Source organism: Cornus florida, unplaced genomic scaffold (genome assembly GCF_030987335.1).
Source record: "Cornus florida cultivar Cherokee Brave unplaced genomic scaffold, ASM3098733v1 CherokeeBrave_3.0.0_Hap2_Chr11, whole genome shotgun sequence".
Lineage (NCBI taxonomy): Eukaryota > Viridiplantae > Streptophyta > Magnoliopsida > Cornales > Cornaceae > Cornus > Cornus florida.
In genome coordinates, this window is record NW_026775581.1 from 91,288,767 (window position 1) to 91,309,910 (window position 21,144).

Sequence of the window (21,144 nt, forward strand, 5' to 3'; positions counted from 1 at the left end):
GCCAACCTTGATAACATATTTGTATTTAGGCTCTGTTTGATCTTGTGTGCAAGATTGTTTTGGCTCGTTCATGAATTTATAGGAGTCTAGACAAATTTATGTTCATGAACAAGCTTACACACAACCCTACGTTTGCAAATGTGTTCATGAGTCTTTGTCCATGAACACATATAGCACTAGCTGATTCTAATCGATCAAAATTGGCTTGTTCAAAAATCAAACTCGAGCTCGAGCTTGACTTTTTAACTTAATGAACAAGCATAACCCAAATTTCAAATTAATTGTTCATGAACAGTTCGTCCATTTGCAATTCTACATGTAAGTCTCTAGCTTGTTGTAATGAACAAGCTCAATAAGCTCGGTTCATTTGCAGCTAAATCAACTCTACCAGCAAGCCTTTAGTTGTTTGTCTTTGCATGTAGGGTTCTTTGCTACAAGGAAAAAGGTTTAGCGAAATGAAGCTCGGCAAAAATGTCATGCTTGGAACAGATTTTAAGTAACCAAGAAATTTGCTAAAGGCTGAGGAATGATTGGCAGCGACAAATCATATTATTGCAAATTGATGGTTTGAAATGTCTCTAGTGAGATGTTGATGATGTTCTAAATCATGCAGAAGGGTAGAGTCTAAGACTCTCTCTCCCTCTCTCTCTATAGATTATCTATCAATTGTTAATCATCACTTTATTTGGAAGGATGAAAGATGGGTGAAGGAAAGATGAGAACTAAAAAAAAAAAAAAACCTTCATTCGTTTGGTAGAGAAGAAATAAAGATTACGGGGTGAAAGATGGGTGAAGAAACCGATAAGAAGAAGAAAAAAGTATACTTCTAAGAAATAAGAATGAAAAGAAAAGTAGAATAAAGGAATCATTCTTCATGCTTCACAAATTTTTATCCCTTTATAAATGTTATTTAGACTCCGTTTGTTTGGACGTAAATTATTTTTCAGAAAATATTTTTTTACTTTCTAGTGTTCGGTTGTCGTAAAATATTTACGAAAAAAAAATATTAAAATTTAACAAAAATAATTTATCCATAAATTTTTGACAAGTTTATTTTACATGCCATACCCGATGAATTCGACTTCAATCTCAACGTAGATCTTTGCCAAATACCGACAAAGTAAAAATAAAATAATATTTTACCTAAAAAAAAAAACAATTTTAAAAGAATATTTTACGTCGAAACAAATAAGTCTCGGCCAATTTAAAGGTTGGATGACAATTCAACTGTTTAGTTTAGATAGGATCAGCAAAAGGTTCAATTTACAAACCCTCATTTGTTGCTAAATAATTACTAATTAATTTTTTTCTAATTTTGTAGGTGCCAACTTTGAAATCTGTGAATTGCTTCCAGATTTTTAGGAAGTCTCTTTCGCACGTTTCGCCGAAACTGACCTATAATAGACATTATGTAAATTAGTTGTGAATTTAGTCAAAGTTTATTTAAATGTCCATTTCAGTTGCAGCTAATCCCTTGATTGCTTAGACCAAGACGGAAGGTTGAATTGAGTGAATGAGGGAGAGACACAGGGATTCCCGCATCACCAGCCATATGAGAGAATCATTTTTTTTTTCTTTCTTGTTTTTGTTCCAAATTCCTTTCTCTTCATTTTCTGTCATTACCTTTCAACCGACCCAGCCGTCACCAACACGAAATGTGATTGAATTACTATTTTAGGTTCTGTTAAGAACTCAAGTTAGTACAGTAATTCAAGATATATACTGTTTATATATATATACTATATATGTATGTGCAATTTTACAGTTCATCTTAGATACAAAGTTGCACGTACCCCAAGGAAGAAAAGAAGATGAGAAGGGAAGTAAAAACCGGGATAATTTTATTTTATCACAAGGAAAAGAAAGGACCAATTCCATCCATTAATTCAGAGAAGGAAGAAAGAAAAAGAGAAGTGGAATGGTTATCATCATATCCGATCAACCCTCTATATAAGGGACCCATAAGTGATAAGGCCATATAATACAGTCGGAACATGCAACACGTCCCTTTTTTTCCCTTGGAAGAGAGATATCAAAGATGTGGAAGAGAAGAGAAATGCGTGCCACAAAAGAAATACACGTTTTATTTGTTTCTAACAAGAAAGAAAACGGAGGAATAGTGATTTTTCCCTTCCACTATTATTTTCCTTCGTGAAATGAGAAGAAAGGGTATGATTTTTTTTTTTTGTATTGGGAATGACTTTAAATTGTTCTTATCAATACTTTTGGGTTTTTCAGCTCCTAATAAGCTTCAAACAAAGAGGAAGATCTTCACTTGTCACTGGAGTTTTAAAGCATTTCTCAACCTGAGTAAGGGCCATTAGACCAATGGCATAACCTCTCTTAGAGAGGGTTCGAGCCCCGCTTGAAGAAACTTAACATTATTTTGTATAAAATAATTCATATAAAGATTGGCTAAAATCATAAAATTTCTTACTTTCAAAATCATGTATAAAATTCTAGTGAAAAAAAAAAAAAAAATTCTAAAGTAATAAAACTTATCAAGTTACCTACAAATAAGAACATTATGTCAATTTAGTAATTGAAATATCTAAAATACCCTCGAAAAAGAAAAAAAAAATTAATAAATAAATAAATTTTGGTTGGAGGGCCATGGAAGGAAAATAAAAGAAAGTATACATTGAGGGAAACGAAATATTATGTTTTTTGTTTTTCGTTAGTAATGAAATATTATGATTGGAATAGATTTTTTTTTGTGGGGGTGGGGGGGGGGGGGGATTCTATTTTTATAAAAGACAAAATTTGTGGAAAATGATACAATAGTAAATTCTGTAAAATAGTTTACTTTCTTTTCCCCTTCCTTTTTCTTTTACCTAATGTTATACATTTTTTATTCTTCTTTTTCTTTTTCCTAATTAGTGTTGCACTTTCTTTTCTTTTCCACTGTACCAAAACGAATGGCAGTATATGACTATGATTAGACCAAGACTAGCTTGCACAAAGGATTGCTTGGGGATGTACATGGAGTTGCTGGTGAAAGATGAGTCTTCGTTTAAAGCAGAAGTTAGAATTAGAGGGTGACAAACACCGTTGCGTAACTTTCAAAAAACACGCCATAAGTTGTTTCTATTGGCCCTAGATTACACGGATGCTACTATAGCAGTCATGTCCCAGTCACTTCCCAGAAAAGAGAGAGGAAACAAGAATAGAAGATATGTATATACATTTTCTTTAACACACCTAGGGCTAATCTGGAGTCCTGTGTCTTGTGAGGGTCAAACAAAGACTAATTACCTTCACATTCGAAGTTCCAGTGACCTTCAGATCACAATAAATCACTTTTTTGATGGACTAAGACCTGCCTTAACAACACTATATGAGAGGAATAAAGCAATCAAATATACAAATACTCTCAAGTTTGTTGCTGTAAGCTTTGGTGGGGCTTTTGATCCTGACCAGGAAGATCATGAGACCATGGAATTGAGCTCATTGGTGGAAAGCAACAAGTACAATCTTCTTGGCATGCTTTGGGGATGTCCCAGTTGCTTGATGGGCTTGCTTCACCCTTCTCCTTTTGGGTCCCACCAGAAGGTGCTGCAGCATCCATGAGTGGGCCCCAGCACTCCACCTTGTTGAATTCTGGAATGTTTGAGTGAAAGTAAACCCAAACAAAAGCCGCCTCTAATTCTGGGTGGTGATTGAACAAATTCCCATCTCCATGGACAAAAGCCTTTATGACCTGTTCATATTAGTCTTCAAATCAGATACACATATACCTATATATGTATATATATATAGTTGAAAAAAATAAATAAGAGATTAAGGGATTAAGATGGAATTAATTACCACAGGAAGTTCTTTGTAGAAGATGAAGTATCTGAGTCTAGCACACAAATCTAATAGGAAGTGACCACCACTTATGTGACAGTGAACATGGAGTGACATCAACCCTTTTACTTTCTTCCACTCTGCAACCACTTCATCTCTCTGTAACCTATTGTACCACCCCTGTAACTGCAAGCAAACAATCCGGCAAAATATTTTATCAATATATTATCAAATAAATCAAAAATAGCAACTATTTATTTACTTTAAAAAAAAAAAAATCTGGAATTGGCAGATTAGGATCGCTCTGATATATATATATATATATATATATATATATATATAAAGTACTTGATATATTTATTATATGATTATTATATGGAATCCCCTGCTTTCCTCTGTTCTGTATAATAAAGAAGCTAAAGGTCAAAATTATCATATGACAAAAAGTTATATATATATATATATATATATATATATAGTTCCCAAATTTATGATTGAAAGGAAATAGAAATTATAATATCATGAGTTAAAATGGTTTGTTATAGAATAAGATTACCTGGGAATTGTTTATGGTCTGAGAGATAGCCAGAGTGAGTTTGGAAGTGACGTCACTATGTGTAAGTGTGTAAGTTCTTGGAAGCTTTCCTGGATGCCTTTTCTCATCAACTCCTAAGAAGAGAACCTTCAGCTTTGAAGCCTCAAAAATAGCTGGCCCAAACAACCTTGCAACCTGTTCCAATCACACCCATCATCAAACACACACACACACACACAAACACACATGTATGCATATTAATAGAACCAAAAATATATACAAAAAATGGAAAATTACAGGGAAAATGGATAGACTCTTCTTGGGTGGTCTTCTACTGTAGAAAAAAAGAGATCTTTGTTGCTGAGGGAGTGAAGAAGGCTTTAGCTCTGATGGGAGCAGAAGACAAGTTGTCAAAGTACCCATTCTTTAAGAGATGATATGGAGAGAGAGACTGTGTATAGCTTCCAAGTACTCTCAAGGCCACCCAAATATTGTATTGTAATATATATATTATTATTACTAAGACCAAGTGATTAGAGAGAGAAGTATGCAAGTTCACTCTTCTTTGGCCTTTGATTTTGCTTTTGCTTTTGCTTTTACTTATGACTTTGCTTTGCTTTCTGGTTAGGTTAGCAAATCGAGACTCTGAAGAATAATAGCTTCCAAAAAATCAGGTGCATAGAGGAGAGAGAAAGAGAAAGAGAAAGAGGACAGAGAAGAATGCGTGTCAATGGTTTGGTTAGCAAATTGAGACTTTGAAGAATAATAGCTTCCAAAAAATCCGGTGCATAGAGGAGAGAGAAAGAGAGAGAGAAAGAGGACAGAGAAGAATGCGTGTCAAGTTGGGAGTCCGCTCAGTATAACATGTCGGTTGCTTCAAGCATTGAACTTCTTGTCCACTTGATTACAAACGCGACCCTAACTTTCACGTGGCTGATTGGTATCTCGACATGTGTAGTATCGCCACAACAATAACCACGGTGGTTATTTGCAGTTACTCTGTTTTTGGTCCAATGGCATGTGATTAGAGTCTCTTTTAGTTGGGATCCTCCGCACAACATAAGTATTCTACTATTGTACTTCATTTGACAGAGTCCACTATTTTTATATGCGTATAAAATTTTTATAATAAAGAATTAATATTTTTTTGAGTCCCAACTTGCCACGCGCTTGTCAAACTTGTGTATAGTTCGATCTACGGGTATTTAATGTGTCAGGTATATCAAATTAATAAAAATTTATAAACTTGATTTGATTTGTAATTTTAAAAATAATTTTTAAGAATTTAAAGAATAGAAAATAATTTTTAGAGAATAATAAAAGACAATTCTTTAAAAATAGACCTTTTTATAACTGAATTTTCAAAAAACTGAACTAAGCAGTATTTTTTATACAATTTTCTATTCTCAAAATTACAAACCAAGTAAAGCCTATCATTTCTCAAAATTGATCTCATTTCTCTCAACTAATTGTTACGTCGATTTTCATTAACGAGCGAAACAATGACTTGATATGTCAGGCTCACCCCAATTACTCCCAATACAAGAGCAATCAATTATTTGTTATTCAGCATTGTATTAAACATTATTATAAAATACTTTTTTTATTAATTAATGGTGCAGTAAGACAACAAGTAGAGAAATAAAAGTGGTGTGACTTGCATATTCAAAATTCATATAATATGTTTTTTTTTTTTTAAAAAAAAAAATGCTTTAAAATAAATTCCAAAACATAAAACACAAACATTAAGGATTTTTTTGGCAACAAGTTTTATTTTGCATTTTAAATTTCATATGAAAGAGGGTTTTTTTTTTTTTTTTGGTGGTGTGATTTATTCCAAAATAAAAGCAAGTTTGGTAAATAATTATTTATTTATTCTGTAGTTGTTTGGCAACTAATTTGTTTCACAATATTTCATGTAAAAAACATGTTTGAATTATTTTTCAAATGGTATTTACATTATATTGATTTTTTTATTAAAAAAAAAAATCATTACACTCATTCAGTTATAATAATACAAATAAGTGAAGGAAAAAAAAATGAAGAAGAAAAAAATAACAAGAAAAAAATATGAAAGAACTTTGAGGGAGAAAAATAAATTTTCTATTGAATAAAGGGAATGCAAATATTTTGAAGAGAATAAAAAATAAAAAATAAAAGAAGAAGAGTAAGAATGAAGAATTAGAGATATTTTTAGAAAAGAATAATTTCAAGAGGGACACTTTGTAAATTTTGATAAATTATATGCCTAAATTTTAATTTAACGAAAGAAAGAAAGAAAAACTAATGGGATCAGCTGGCTCCATGAATTGTATTACAAATTCCAATACAATTAATGTTTGTACTACACACGGCGCCCTCCATTTACCACATTGTTTAATACGGATAACATGCTTGTACTCGTATTAAATTTTTATAAAAGACAATAAAACACCTATATATAGACGGCACCCTCCATTTACCACATTGTTTAATACGGATAACATGCTTGTAATTGTATTAAATTTTTATATTGACAATAAAACACCTATATATAGACACGTAAGTACAACTTAGACAGAGTGTGATCCAATAATCCCAAATTTTGCAAACTTGAACTACACCCAACCATGAAAATAGTACGTAATTACTTTTTGACTTCTGAATTAACCGATTTAATTAAATCATTAAAGTACAATATTAACCTTCATAGATCCTTTTATCAAAAACCCAACTCCAGCAACCCAGCAACCATCTACTCTTAGGTGCAAATCAGGAGATCGAGAACAAATTTGACTTGAATTAGTTCACTTTGGAAATAAAGTTAACAAAATCACTCCAATGAAATTCCGGTCCATGGACTTTGGGTTAGTAAACTGGAAACTTTTGTCTTGATGCATCTAAAAATATTGTTAAATATTGCTGCTTTATATATATATTTTATATATATAGAGAGAGAGAAAGAGAAAAATATATATAGGGTGATCTTGAAGTCAGTATGCATATGGCGTTAACAGCCACAGAGGTGAAGTTTGAAGTTTTTTTTTTAATTTTAATTTTTTATTTTTGCTAAGGGTCATTTTGGTCAAATGAAAAGATAAAAGTTAATATTGTACTTTGATAATTTAAATGGGTCAATTCAAAAATGAAAGGGCAATTACGTGCTCTTATCATGGTTGGGAGTGCTATTGTTCAAATTTATAAACTTGGAGGGATAATTGGATCACGTTCTTCCTAAATTGTATTTATTTGCCTTTATCGCAAATATTGGGGGTGTAAGTGCAAATTATTCAAAATTTTAATTTAATAGTATTACAAAGCTGCATGATGTAATATGTTGTATTTTTTTTTTTTTTATGACAATAATATTAGGAGTTAGTGGTTAGAGGATGATAGTGTACAAGAACTCTTAACTAGAGGGAGCAACGCAATCACTTAGGTAACATGACAGGAGCATATAATATGGTGCATGAATATTATATTCTCAGTATAAATATATTGCATAAATTTTTAAAAATTATTACGTAGTTGTTTCATTTTGTAACGTAATTATACTTTATTGGGGATGTAAGTGTGTTGCAGTGCACCAAATCCCCCGAACAAGAGGGATCCGGTGAACCATACAATGGCCCAACGATGACCAAGTCCTCTTATTTTACCATTGGTATTTATTTGTATGTGTGTAATATATATATATATATATATATATATATATATATATATATATATATATCTCTCTCTCTCTCTGGAGAGAGAGAAATCCTGTTTAGGACGGCATACGTTTGGAATTTATCACATCGTCAATGTGAACCTAATTTGTGGACAAAAGTGAACCACTGCACAATTTTTTTTTCCTTTTTTGGCATATCATCATCTATAAAGTGATTTTGACACATTTTCTTATAAAAAAGAACATTAATGTGAACCTGAGGTGAATTACACTTACACCTCCCAAATTTAAGTTAAAAATACTTAATTACAACTTGGATAATAATGATATTTCCAAATTTACAAAATTGAACAATCACATCCCAAATATCTTTTGATACAAGTAAAAGAACCTTATTGCCCTTTAACTAATGAATTGACTTATCAATTGAGCCATTAAAATGTTAAATTACTCATTTAACCTTCTAACTATTTTTAATATATCAAACTAACATTTTCATCCCCCACCCACCTGCATGGATTCATTAAAAATGTACAATAATCCGATTTGTTAAAGATATTCTTATAGGAACTATCCTAATTTTTTTAATACAATTTTTGAAAGAAAAACACAAATAAGTCTTATGTTAAACTTCAAAAATAGAGTTATAAGTTTAGTTTCTGAGAAATATTCACATTCATAACAAATTGTTTTTGAACTTTCAGTTATGCCTTGCAAATTAATTAAATAATAAATTTGATATTAGTCTAAAATTTAATATTTTTCTTCAAATAATTTATTTTGGCAATTTATGGATTTCAATATTTGTCTAATTGCTAAATACTATTTCAATATTTTTATTAAAAAAGAATTCACATATTTATTTGTTGAAAAATAATAACATGGATTTCAAATGGTATAATGTACTCCACGATCGGGGTAATGTGTTGCACTTATCATTAAGTACTTGACATGAGTTTTATTAGAAGTTAAACATTAATATAAAATTTAACTGAAAAATCAAAGGGGGCGTTCCTCTGGTATAGAATTTTAATTAAATTTTTGTTTAATTTCAACATAAATGTAACCAAATGAGTGTGACGGGACTTGATACATGGTTAAATTTTCTTTCTCCATTCTCTGTCTCTCTCTCTATATATACATGAATAAGAGAAGGTGATGCAATAAATTAAAATTTCTATAGCAGTTTAACAAGTGTGGTCCAATATTGTCACTTTCAATCAATGAAGAAAAGAAGGAAAGAAGATGTAGGAAGAAAGCGGGAGAAGAAATAATAATTGGTATGTTCCACGCAAATAAAATGGAGTCTGGAAATGTCAAAGTACAGATTTTCTCTTCACAAACACTCTCTTTGGCACACAAGTTTAAACAAACAAATCATTTATTTGAATGGCACACCTCCTTCAAGTGTCCGTCCATGAGCTTCATAATTATTTTTCTGCGCAAATTGAAAGCTTAGTAATGGTGCAGTTTGAGAGTAGCAGCTTATTCAAGATTTACCATTTAACTTTACAACTGGTTCTGGGCAGCTCTTCTTCTTTCACATATATGGTCATGTGAAGAATTAGTTTATATGTGTAGTTTTCTTCTTTCACATGGTCCTTTGAAGAATTAGTTATGGGTAGTTCTTCTTTCAGGTGGTCCTATGACCAGCTCAGTCTCTACATCCAAAGTCTGTCTCCGTGGTAACTCTTGCTTCATTACTGACAGTTGTTCTGATCGCTGCTCAAACTGAACACATCAATCATGTGGTCATGAATATATATCAGCCCTACACTAAAAATCATAGTGTACTGCCGATTATCACCATAAAGATGAATAACATTTATCAGACGACACACAAAATGTCGCGTCTCTAGGTAGTTAGAATGGACTAATCTAATTATGGTGCACCATATATGCTACCAAACCCAAATTACTTTCTCCTATATTTTCAATACTCAACATTCATGAGCTAAGTAAATGTCAACTGAATTGAAGCAGAATAATATAAATGTAATAGTACCTCACCTTCTCTCGTAATTTTGCATTTTCTTCTTCTAGGACTCTCTCCTGATTTACCCCAAATAAAAAGGTAACAGCATCAGAAATGTTATAAGCTATCCTAAAATGTGTGTGTGAGAGAGTATGTGTCTGTTATACTTTTTCAAAGAAACACTTTACCTCTTCCTTCAATTTGTCGATCTTCTCTTTGAATAACTCATTCTGAGAATTAAGAAACATCAACAGTATTAACATGCGGTTGTCTTCATAATTTGCTTAATTAAGAAAATCAAATTTCTTATCAATTATACCTTTTTCTCCCTAATGTTGCTTAAACTTCGCTCCAACTGATCCTCTATCAGCTGTAGCTCATCAATAGAGCAAGATTCAAGATTTTCCCCCAAGAGCTTTCTACAAATGCGGTTTTCATATTTGTTAGAACAATTGTCAATGCAAAATGAATGTATATATGAGGTTTAGGAGTAAAAGTCAAAACTAAGCTTTGAACCGTTTAGAAACTTCAATGAGCTCAATCCTCTCTGACATTGAAACAGCATCTTCCTTCAAATGCTGCAACTCAAGACAGTTAGTGACAAAGGTGCTCGAGTCTCATTCTAAATTCATGGTGTTAATTATTGCCATCAGCAACGAAACAAGTCTCAACAAAAGGTGGTCCATCAGAGGACATGCATTTGATGGGAACTGATATATTCACAAAATCATATGGTAGCAGATGAAACTATTTTATGCACAATCATAAGATATATCCTCACAATCAAAAGATTTGTTTTTTATGTGAAATATTAAATTATTTCAACTGCATAAAGCTCAAAGATTATGGCTCCAAGTGAAATTAAATGCTTGCAACACTAGCAAATTCATTAGCTAATTAAGGAGAAATATAAGAAAACACATGGCAATTGATGAAGGGTTCCGAATATGTACATATGTATGATTGTGTTAAACAGCTGCAATGTAATTTAGCATCAGTGACCTAAATTACGCATTGGATAACAGAGGTAAAAATAAATTTCAAAATTGTTATTCCATATAAGGCTGCATTTTGTGGCGATAAATCTGGGGTCTCAATATTAAAAAAAAATAATAATAATAATAATAAATAAATAAATAAAAAGAAGAAGATTGATAGTAATTCAACATCCCCAAAGTTAGCAAAAATATTGGCTCTTTTTATTTCTTTTGGGATGGTTCTTTCTGCTATATAGGCTAAATAATAAGACCCATTCTGCTAAACTATTAATCAGATGCAACCACTTCAATCATGTAGCATGCTTGTATTACAATCACAATGACAAACACCTCGTGTTGCTTCATCTGTACATGAACTGATTCTGCCGTTTTCTTCTCAGTAGAACAAATAAAAATCTCAATTTGATTCTAGAGTACATACAGCATGTCATATTATTGCAGCGTAGCTCCTGTGTATTTCATGAATAACAAACAAAATTTAGGCAATATAGGTACAAGTTTTAGGCAGCATAGCTCCTGCTGTTTTATCATTTAAAATAAAATTTTAGGTTTTTGATTGGCGAAGTACCTACAATTTTATGTTGGAAGCATACTATTCAAGGATTTCCAAGGAACATTTTCCGAACCTACTTATCCCATACACCAAATGAAGCCTCAGTGCTAGATGCAAATAACATTAAGGCATAAGCCGCATAACTCAATCTGTTGTTTTCATGTTCATTAATTTTTTTGTAGAAAGCAGTTGATATGTAACTAATGCCATTTGAAGTCATTAATGTATAATTTTAAACCCCAACCACCAGAAAGATAAGTTGATCCTAAAAGCAATCAATATGATAATATCTAACAACTATTGGCAGAAGAGTAGCTGTACAACCAAAGAAAAAGGAATACTAACCTGTATATCTTCTTCAAATGCCATTTTTTTTATTCCTTGGCCTTTGGCATTTTTCTGATACCGTTCTATAGTCTTGGTTATACTGAAGCATCTCCATGAAAAAGAGGAAAAATTAAACACAGAAAGCAGCATTTAAACATATACAAGTTCTTTTTCTCTTCGTAAAGGGTAAATATATTGAAAAGAAAATTAACTGAAAAATCAAGGGGGCATGCCTCTGCTATAGAAGTACAAGCATATGTAACAGTCCAACACCAGAAACAATCTAAACATATATAATTTTCCAACTGTTATATGTATCAGAGAGTATAGATAAACTTAGGTTTTAAACCTTGATCATAGAAGATGGAGGACCACAATATTCAATCTGCTCAATACTCGATTATCGACAAATTATGATTGATTTTGTTTCTAATAATTGCATTGTCTACTTTGGACTTCCACTGTGTCAGATTAATAAAATTATATATCCTTCCACATGTTAAAAATAAATACCGGAAAACAACGCATCATGGTTATAATAGCTGTTGTATTAATTTAGAAATCAAATTAATTAATATCTAAGAAGTCCATTGTTACTTTCTTCTTAAACTTAAAATTGAGAAGATATCAAAACTAGAACTGGTGGTTTAGACGAAGCTGGTTGATGATATTGTCTTCCCATTTACCAAAAGGACAAAAGATAATATTAACAACCCCACTCCAATACTGAACTAGATACCTAGAGAGAAAAACCAACCTGACTCATAACCCATCCTTGTCTTTATCCCAAACTAATTAGAGCAAAAAAGAGAGAGAGAGAGAGAGAGAAACCAGACTGACTAGCACTAAGATTTTGTCAATGAAACAGTAGGGTTTTTGTTTTTAAGAATGATAGAAATGCAAATTTTAAACCGTTTGCCCAAATCTGTAAACAGCAAATATCATGGTATTTTGGAAAGCTTAATAGTTCCTCACAATTTTTGGAAATAAACAAATGCAAAAACAGATCCTTGTAAGATATTGAACACTGGTGGTTGTGGACAAATAATGTACTTCATGAATTGAAACTTTATATGGTGGAAACACAACAAAAGATGCCATGGTTGACAAGTTTTCAAGTAAGTAATGATTTTACACAATTATTAGATATTTTAAGAAACCATGATAGACAAGTTTTCAAGTAAGAAATGATTTTACTTAATAATTAGATATTTCCAGATCCCTTGGTAGACAAGTTTCTTGGGTTGATGTATATCCTATTTCATGGGTGCTCTGGAGTCTGGCCCTTCACTGAAAGAAGAAACACCACGTTCATGCATACTAATATAGATAAACATTTTCATAAAAGCTCCCGTGTGTAATTAAAATCTTACAAGAATATTCATCTATGTAAATGTAAATTATTACATTCTACTTCACATGACACTAAATCTAAAATCTATAATGCATGAACTCCGCATGCCGGATACTCCAATAAGTTGCACTTATTCCTTGTATTTCACTGTCAATTACTTAAGATTGTGATGAAAACTCAAAAAAAATAAAAAAGGGGAGAGAGAGAAAAATAATAAGAATAATGCTCCAAAAGAATGAATAACAAATAGCGACCACATTGCCAAACTGAAAATGAAGTTCGTCTTTTCACAATTTCTTTCTTTATCATCATCACCATCACTCTATATCACTGCCACTGCAACACCACCATTGCTTAAAGTGATCCAGCAGCTTCCATCGAGGCAATATTTTGTTCTTATTTTTCATTAAAAGATCAATTAGAATTAGAACTTAGTGTTGACAAATTTGTAACATAAGTTTTTTAAAAAAAAATTCACTAGTTAGTTTAGTTAAGTAGTTTGTGGTAGTAACTATGTCAGAGCATAATTAGAATTTGAAGGTACATCAAAAGACATAAAAAGTAAAATCACATCTTGAATAATTAACGCACTAATTAGGATTTCATTATCATGTTTTCTTGTCATAATTCATTTTAGGGCATAACGCATACACGTTGGATTCATGACAAATATGTTTGAATTAACTAAACTATTTTTAGAATAAATATATTTAAAGAAGAATATTAGAAAAACAATAAGTATCGACCAAAATCTTCCATAATATGTTAATTGATGTCCAGAATGCTTCAATGAAGTCTCAATCAATCAAAGCAGTCAAGTAACTTTCAAACTGTGTGCGGATAGTTTTTGGAAACTCCTCAAAATCAAAATCCTAAAAGCTTTAGGTTTATATTCTAATTGAAATTAAGAAACCCCAATTTATTTGGGCTCAAAACACTGAATAAAAACCTCTAGGCTCACATAACACATTTAAAATATACAAGAGAGATCTCTACACACAACAGAGAGAGATATCATAAAATATTTTAGACAACATATTTTTGTTTTCATCATCATCATGTTTCATTAGATGGCGAGTTTTGATCAAGATATTGTAGAGCTTACATTGTCGTCAACACCTTTACCACTAGTCACAGAAACTAATTTTTACTTAATTCTATTCATAAGAATCTATGTATAAGGGGGATTTACGTCATTTAATTTAAGAACCCAAAAAAAAAAAAAAAATGAAAGAAAAAGAAAAAGAAAAAGAAGAAGAAGAAGAGGAGGATTGCCATTTACACTCTCCCTACTTATTGATTCATATTGACACGTCGAAACTATAATAAAGATAATTTAATTATTCAATTGATATAGGTGCCTAAAACAAAATGCTAAATAGATTGATCTCTAAGTTTATGGAGAATAGAAATTATGGATTATAAAAATAAACATAAAAATCTCATTTAGAACTTATAAATGTCTCTGCTTTTATTGTTGAGCTATACGGTCTAAAACCTGAATTGTCACTTACCCGTTGGATTTGACAATGGTTATGTTGGTTCAAAATCTAGTAAATTGTCAAATATTAATCCTATATGTGATGGCGATTCAGAATTTGATTATAGTGGGATATACAAATTATTTTTGCACAAGGATAATAAGAAAAATAAAAATTAAGTGCAAAATGAAAACTAATAAAAAGGAGAGAGATGCACTTAAATTAGAAGTTGAAAAGCTTAAAAGCATAGAGCATGAACGTCTTCAAGTTAGAAACTGAAAGCCTTAAAATGTATTGAACATATAGTTTCAAACATGAACTTGGAAAGGATACTATTAAAAACTGACAAGGGTAACTAAATTAAATTAACTGTTAGGAATGAATAAACACGTAGGAGATGAGAGTGGTTTAGGATTTGTGATAAATTTGATGCACCCACTACTAATATTGAAATTGAAAAGGAGATAGAAGTCCCTAAATTTTATTATACTAAGTATTATAAAATATATTATGTGAGATATTACTTATTTTTTGACAATTATCGTCAACATAACAAGTCCAAGTTGAGTTGTAATTACTTGTTCTACAAGTCATTAAGGTCGACAGGACTACAAAACTAGGAAGGAGTTCAAACTTACCATACTTGAAGAGTTTGTGAAGAAAAAGGTAAGGACACTAATTCAGGAAAGAATATGAACAAGGTTTGACATTCTACACTTACCATGTTACATCTAAAATTCCAATAGAATGAAACAAGGCTGCAAGAATTCGAGTATTCAGGTCTACCAACCTTGAACCGGTTCAGCTTCCTTGAACCAGTTCAAGATGCTCAAGTTTGAGTCACTGCCAAACTTGAACCGGTTCAGCCTCCTTGAACAGGTTCAAGATGTCCGGTTTGCAATACAACTTCAGTTTCCTTTTTCTGAATTATTTCCCAGTTGGTCTAGAATTGTAACAAATCCTATGCACGGAATTTACCTTATTTTCAGAGGGATTAGGTAATTCTATACTCTATATAAATTATGTAATATACATTGGTTTATTCACGGCTTTTACATTATTATTCAAATATTATTCAAAGCCTTAGGAAGATTATTTTTGCAGAAAATCAGAGTTGATTTTTCTGATATCTTTTTAGAACACATACACATAAACACAAAGTTTAGAGTTGTGGTGTTTAAATCCTGATCGTGATCATACGATTGTATTAACATCAATCAGGCAAAGCAGATTTTCTACATCGTTCAGACGATTGAAGAACAAAAGTAAACGCAGTCACACTTTGGAAGGGTTGGAGCATTCGCGTAGTGCTGTCTGATCTACCTGCTACTCTTCTACAAATATCAAGTGTAAGCCTAAGGTCAAGTTGCTGTTGGACGGGGAGTCGCAAAGCTAGAGGATCGTCAGCGGTTGGTGTGGTGTAGAACGATAGGGTGTGAGCCAGAGTCAAAGTTCGATATACTTTGTTCCAAGCATAGTGGATTGGTTTACTTTGGACTGCACAAGTCCACGAGGTTTTTTCCATTACAGTTGACGTATTTTATCAATTGGAGTTTCCTCGCTAAAATCCTAATGTCATCTCTAACTTTATACTTAATTTTATTTTAGTGCATGCAATTAATTATCTAACTGCTAAAATAAGTAAAGTTGGTAACGACACAGATCTATTTTACAAAACCTAAAACTTTTCTGTATACATTCCGCTGCGTACGACTCACATATTATACTAAAATATATCATTGTTCTTATTGTGATAAGGAGGGTCACATTATTTTCTTCTCTTTTTTGAAAAAGAAGAATTTTTTATGTCAAACTAGAAATTTGATAAATATAAAGGATGAGAAAAAAAAAAAAAAAAAAAAAAAAAGTTCTTTTTTCCAGTAAGTATTAGAAAAAACAAGTTTAAGAATACTAATGTTAATAATAACGTAAATTATTTGTCTGAAAAAGCTTTAACTTTAAATAATAATCTTTTAAAGGCTCAAATTTTGAAACAAAAATTTTTTTGACAAAACACAAGCATGCTAAGACAAAAAGAGCAAATGAATTTAAAAGAAGAAGAATGTGAATCAAAAAGAAAGATTTAAAGAAAAACATTGTTAAACTTTTTTTATATTCTTTAGGATACAAATATCCTGATAATCTAAAGAGAAAAACCTTACTTTTTAGATAAGAAAAAAGAGATTGGTCTTATGATGGATTAATATGAAAATATATAAAGACCAGAGACTTGAAACTAGTTCAGTTTATTTATTTAGTTATTCTTTGAATTCATTCCTTATTTCAAAAGAGTTCTTCATTGAATAATCACATTGGGTTCGAAATTAATACATGGAACACATAATCTATTAGAGATTAGATTGGATGGTTTATTTTGGTAAAAGAATCTCGATTCAATTATGGGGAGGGTGAAGATGTGGTTACTTTGTGTATGGGGTGAGACATTCAGTTAGGCTGAAAGACGAATTGGTAGTGTTTAGAATTGAAAGCAAGATCATGAAAGCAGGCTAACAGAAATTTGATGGAGATGGGTTTTCACCCATGATGCAGATGGAGGCACGGTTAAGAGCTAACGTGACAGGTGACGGGGCACTACTGCTGGCACCGCTGCTGGCAGTGTCTACCATGGCAGTTGACGTGGCACTACTACTGGCACAGCTACTGGTTGTGTCTGACATGGCAGCTGTCGTGGCAGATGATGTGGCACTACGGCTGGCACTGCTATTAACTGTATCTGAGGATAAAGCACTAACGAGGTGGTATTATGGCGCTATTGTCATGAAATTACGTAAGTTTGAAGGTTGATCGCCGCCGCGGATGGGGCTGATGGTGGCATCCCTTGGATGACTACGATAAACTGATAAACTATTTATTAGTGATCGAAAGGCTCCGATACCATGTTAGAAATAAAGGAATGGGAAAATATTATATTGTATTGTATCGTATGAAGATTACATAAAGGTATAGGAGAAGGTTTGGGGGTAGGTGAGTGATGAATGGGAAAATATTATATTGTATCGTATTGTATGAATATTACATAAAGGTATATTATATAGGAGAAGGTTTGGGGGTAAGTGAGCGATGAATAAGTAACCTATAGATAGTAATATGGTAGGTGTATGAATAAGTAACCTATAGATAGTAATATGGTAGGTGTAATTATATATTGTAATTTATAGTACGCAAGAAATCTAGGTGGTAGGTAAAGGGAAAAACTTATAGTCTAACATGCAACAGCTTTGGTGAAGGAATTGAGATTATATAAAGGAATAAAAAGGTGGGTGGATGACCATCAAGGGCATGGAGATGATTCAATTAGCGGCTACAGACCTGTCCAGGTGGATGGATAGGGAAGGGCTTCCGAATGACCCGTTTAATTGCTTAATAGGTATAGAGGCTCAGGAAGAGGAAGACAGTCATGGCGTGGGGCTGTCAAAACCTGCTATGGTGGATCATAGTAGGGGATGGATGACATGGCTATTATGGCCAGGGGAAAGAGCGGGGAGGAATAGATGATGGAGAGTATGGGGAAGCAAATGTTTGGAGGTGACATTCGAAGGAAATGAAGAAAGTGTAATGGTGTAATGACCCACTCCACCATATGGTATGATATTGTCCGCTTTGGATCCGAGCCCGCACGGTTTTGCTCTTGGGTTTTATCCCAAAAGGCCTCATACCAATTGAAGTGTACAAATTCTATATATATAACACTTCCCCTTTCCACACGCAGGCAATGTGGGATTGTGCACCTGTAGCTCACCCAATGTGGTAGCCTGCCGGTGCCTCTCGCACCCGCCCACGGCACATCTGCCCAGAAGGTCACCACAAATGGAGTTATTCCATTCCATTGATAAGAAATATGGGGGCTAGGAAGAAAAAGAATCATTCTTAGAGGGGGGAGAGGTACAAAACCTTATTTCATATGTGAATTACCATATGAGGGATGGTGTCGAGAAGGAGAGAGGTAGAGGGGCGGGGAAAGGCGAGGGGAAATCCATTGTGGTTGGTTGAGAAGAAAAGCACTTCATTTTGTGAGATATAAATTTTGTAATTGGCAATTTCTGGTAACAAAACAAGTCCTAGTTGAGTGGTAATTCAAAGCTACCATAACTGAGATCATTCAAGAAAAGAAAGAACAACACTTTAGGAAGAAATCTAAAAAGGTTAGGACACGTTCCATACTTGGTATATTTTCAGAAATTTCCAAAATAGGGTTTTTTACCAAGTTCAGCCTTAGAATTCAAGTCTACTAGACTTGAACCGGTTCAAGCTTTTCTGAACCGGTTCAAGGCCTTCAAGGTTGGCTCGAATTACATTCTGCCATCCTTGAACTGGTTCAACATTCTTTGAACCGGTCGGTTCAAGACTCCTTATAGCTTATAGAAACTTCAGTTTCCTGTTTCAGATTTCTTTCCTAGTTGGTTTAGAATTGTACCAAGTCCTATGCACGAAATTTTCGATATTTTCAGAGGGATTAGGTCATTCTAAATTCTATATAAACCATAATAGTCATCTAGGTTTATTTGTGGCTTTTGCACTATAACTTCATTATTCTTAAAAGCCTTAGAAAGATTATTTTCGCAGAAAATCCAAAAGATTTATCTGTTAGTCTTTTTAGAACACACATATAAACACATAGTGAGTTTAAGAGTGGTGTTGTTCAAAATCTGATCGTGATCATACAGTTGCATCTACATCGATCAGAGAAAAGCAGATCCACTTCTACATCGAATTCAGATATTGAAGAACAGAAGTAAAAGCGATCACACTTTGAAAGAGTTAAAGCATTCGAGGAGTGTTGTTTGCTCTACCTGCTACTATTCTACAAAGATCAAGTATAAGCCTGAGGTCAAGTTGCTGTTAGACGGGACATCGCAAAGCCAGAGGATTGTCAGCTATTGGTATTTGGTAGAATGATAGGGTGTGAGCCAGAGTCAATGTTCAGTTTACTTTGTTTCAAACATAATGGATCGGTTTACTTTGGACTGCACAGTCCACGAGGTTTTTCCCGTACAAACAGTTGACATATTTTATCAACAGGGTTTCCTTGCTAAAAATCCTGGTGTCATCTCTAACTTTTTACTTTGCTTTATTTTATCTTGCATGAGATTAATTGTTTAATTGCTAAAATAAGTAAAGTTGGAAAGACACAATATCTGTTTCTAAAAATACAAAACTTTCTAAATATTCCGTTGCGTACAACTCACACGTTTAGAGTCATGAACACGTGACTTTGGGTAGAGGATTTCAAGGAGAGAGTCAGGACTAGTTGAGAGGGTACAAAGTGGGATCTAATCCAAGTTATATCCAAGTTAACAAGCTCCGACTATTGAAGAAATTCGTTAAGAAATAGAATAAAGAGATGTTTGGGAATCTTGCATGGAGAAAGAACATAATCTTGTTAGAAATTGTAGACCTAGACCATAAGGAAGGGAAGGGGGCCTAACAGAGTCATAGGAGTGTAAGTGGGAGGAGCGCAAGGCTAAGATTACTATTTTGACGGAGATTTTTTGGTGGCAAAAATCAAGGGCATTGTGGTTAAAGGAGGGTGACGGGAATACAAAGTTCTTTTATAGACTTGCAAATGCTCACTAGATGAGCAATCATATTGGGAGGATTCAGGTTTATGGGAAGTTGTTGAGTAAGGAGGAGGAGGTGACCAGGGGGATTGCCTCATTTTATTAGGGCTTGTATACAAAGAATTCTAGTTGGAGATTGTTGGTAGACCTATTAGAATTTGACTCAATCTTAAAGGCAGATAGAATTTGCCTAGAAAGATGACCGTTTAGAGAAGAGGAAATGTTATCAACATCGAACAGTTGTAATGTGGATAAAGCTTCAAGGTTCCTCGGGGTTGGGATTTCTTTATAAGAATTAGGAGGTGGTTTAGGGAGTGGTGATGAATGCTACGAATGTATTTCATACCCATGGCCGGTTTGAGAAATGCATGAATGCCTCATTTATCATCCTTATCCCAAAGAAGGAGGAGCTTCCGATGTGAAGGAATTTAAACCTATTAGTTTGGTGGATATTATATATACTAATAGCTAAGGTCATAACCTCGAGGTTGAAGGAAGTCATTGACGAAGTTATTTTGAAATCCTAGAATGCCTTTTTGGTGGCTATTAAATTTTGGATTCAACCTTATTTCTTTTAAGTGCATGGATTCCAAGCTGAGTAGTGGAGTTCTAGAGGATCTTTGCAAGCTTCACGTCGAAAAGGCCTATGATCATGTGATTTGGAGCTTTTTGCTTTATGTTTTGGAGAGGATGGGGTTTGGGGAGATCAAAAAGTGGATTGAGTTTTATATCTCTAGAGTAATGTTCTCGATTCTAGTGAATGGCCTTCTGACCGATTTCTCTAGCAGTTCACAAGGGTTTAGACAAGGGGATCCTTTGTCCTCTTTTTTTTTTTTAATTACAATTATGGAGACTCTTAGCTGTTTGATAAGGAATGATGTGGAGTTGGGATTCATTAGACGGT

The 21,144-nt window shown here is 33.0% G+C and overlaps 2 protein-coding genes across 6 annotated transcripts in view; both read right to left on the bottom strand.

Annotated features, from left to right (window-relative positions):
* Window positions 1-3,056: 3,056 nt before the first annotated feature.
* LOC132286857 (protein STAY-GREEN homolog, chloroplastic-like) lies at window positions 3,057-5,141 on the bottom strand. The gene is made up of 4 exons (XM_059789263.1): window positions 4,622-5,141; window positions 4,346-4,519; window positions 3,808-3,975; window positions 3,057-3,700 (listed from the first exon to the last, which is right to left on the bottom strand). Exons 1-4 carry the CDS (start codon window positions 4,745-4,747, stop codon window positions 3,374-3,376), a joined length of 795 nt encoding a protein of 264 aa, XP_059645246.1. The 5' UTR covers window positions 4,748-5,141; the 3' UTR covers window positions 3,057-3,373.
* A 4,080-nt stretch (window positions 5,142-9,221) lies between these two features.
* LOC132286604 (MADS-box protein SOC1-like) overlaps window positions 9,222-21,144 on the bottom strand; it is a 50,374-nt gene continuing 38,451 nt past the window's right edge. For 2 of the 5 annotated variants that reach the window (XM_059788963.1, XM_059788962.1), the window contains 6 exons: window positions 11,845-11,926; window positions 10,465-10,526; window positions 10,268-10,367; window positions 10,137-10,178; window positions 9,984-10,025; window positions 9,222-9,704 (listed from right to left, as the gene is read on the bottom strand). In XM_059788963.1, coding sequence (XP_059644946.1) covers window positions 9,585-9,704; window positions 9,984-10,025; window positions 10,137-10,178; window positions 10,268-10,367; window positions 10,465-10,526; window positions 11,845-11,926 — 448 coding nt within the window. In that variant the 3' untranslated portion in view covers window positions 9,222-9,584. Of the gene's footprint in view, window positions 9,705-9,978; window positions 10,026-10,136; window positions 10,179-10,267; window positions 10,368-10,464; window positions 10,527-11,844; window positions 11,927-21,144 lie in introns of all 5 variants that reach the window. The other 3 variants (XM_059788967.1, XM_059788966.1, XM_059788965.1) reach the window with 3 other exon arrangements.

Coding starts and splice junctions, on each gene's coding strand:
- LOC132286857 (XM_059789263.1), bottom strand. CDS start 4,747: ATGGGTACTTTGACAACTTGTCTTCTGCTCCCATCAGAGCTAAAGCCT. Junction 3,976..4,345: donor AGACCATAAACAATTCCCAG/GTAATCTTATTC, acceptor GTTTGCTTGCAG/TTACAGGGGTGGTACAATAG. Junction 3,701..3,807: donor TCTACAAAGAACTTCCTGTG/GTAATTAATTCC, acceptor TAATATGAACAG/GTCATAAAGGCTTTTGTCCA.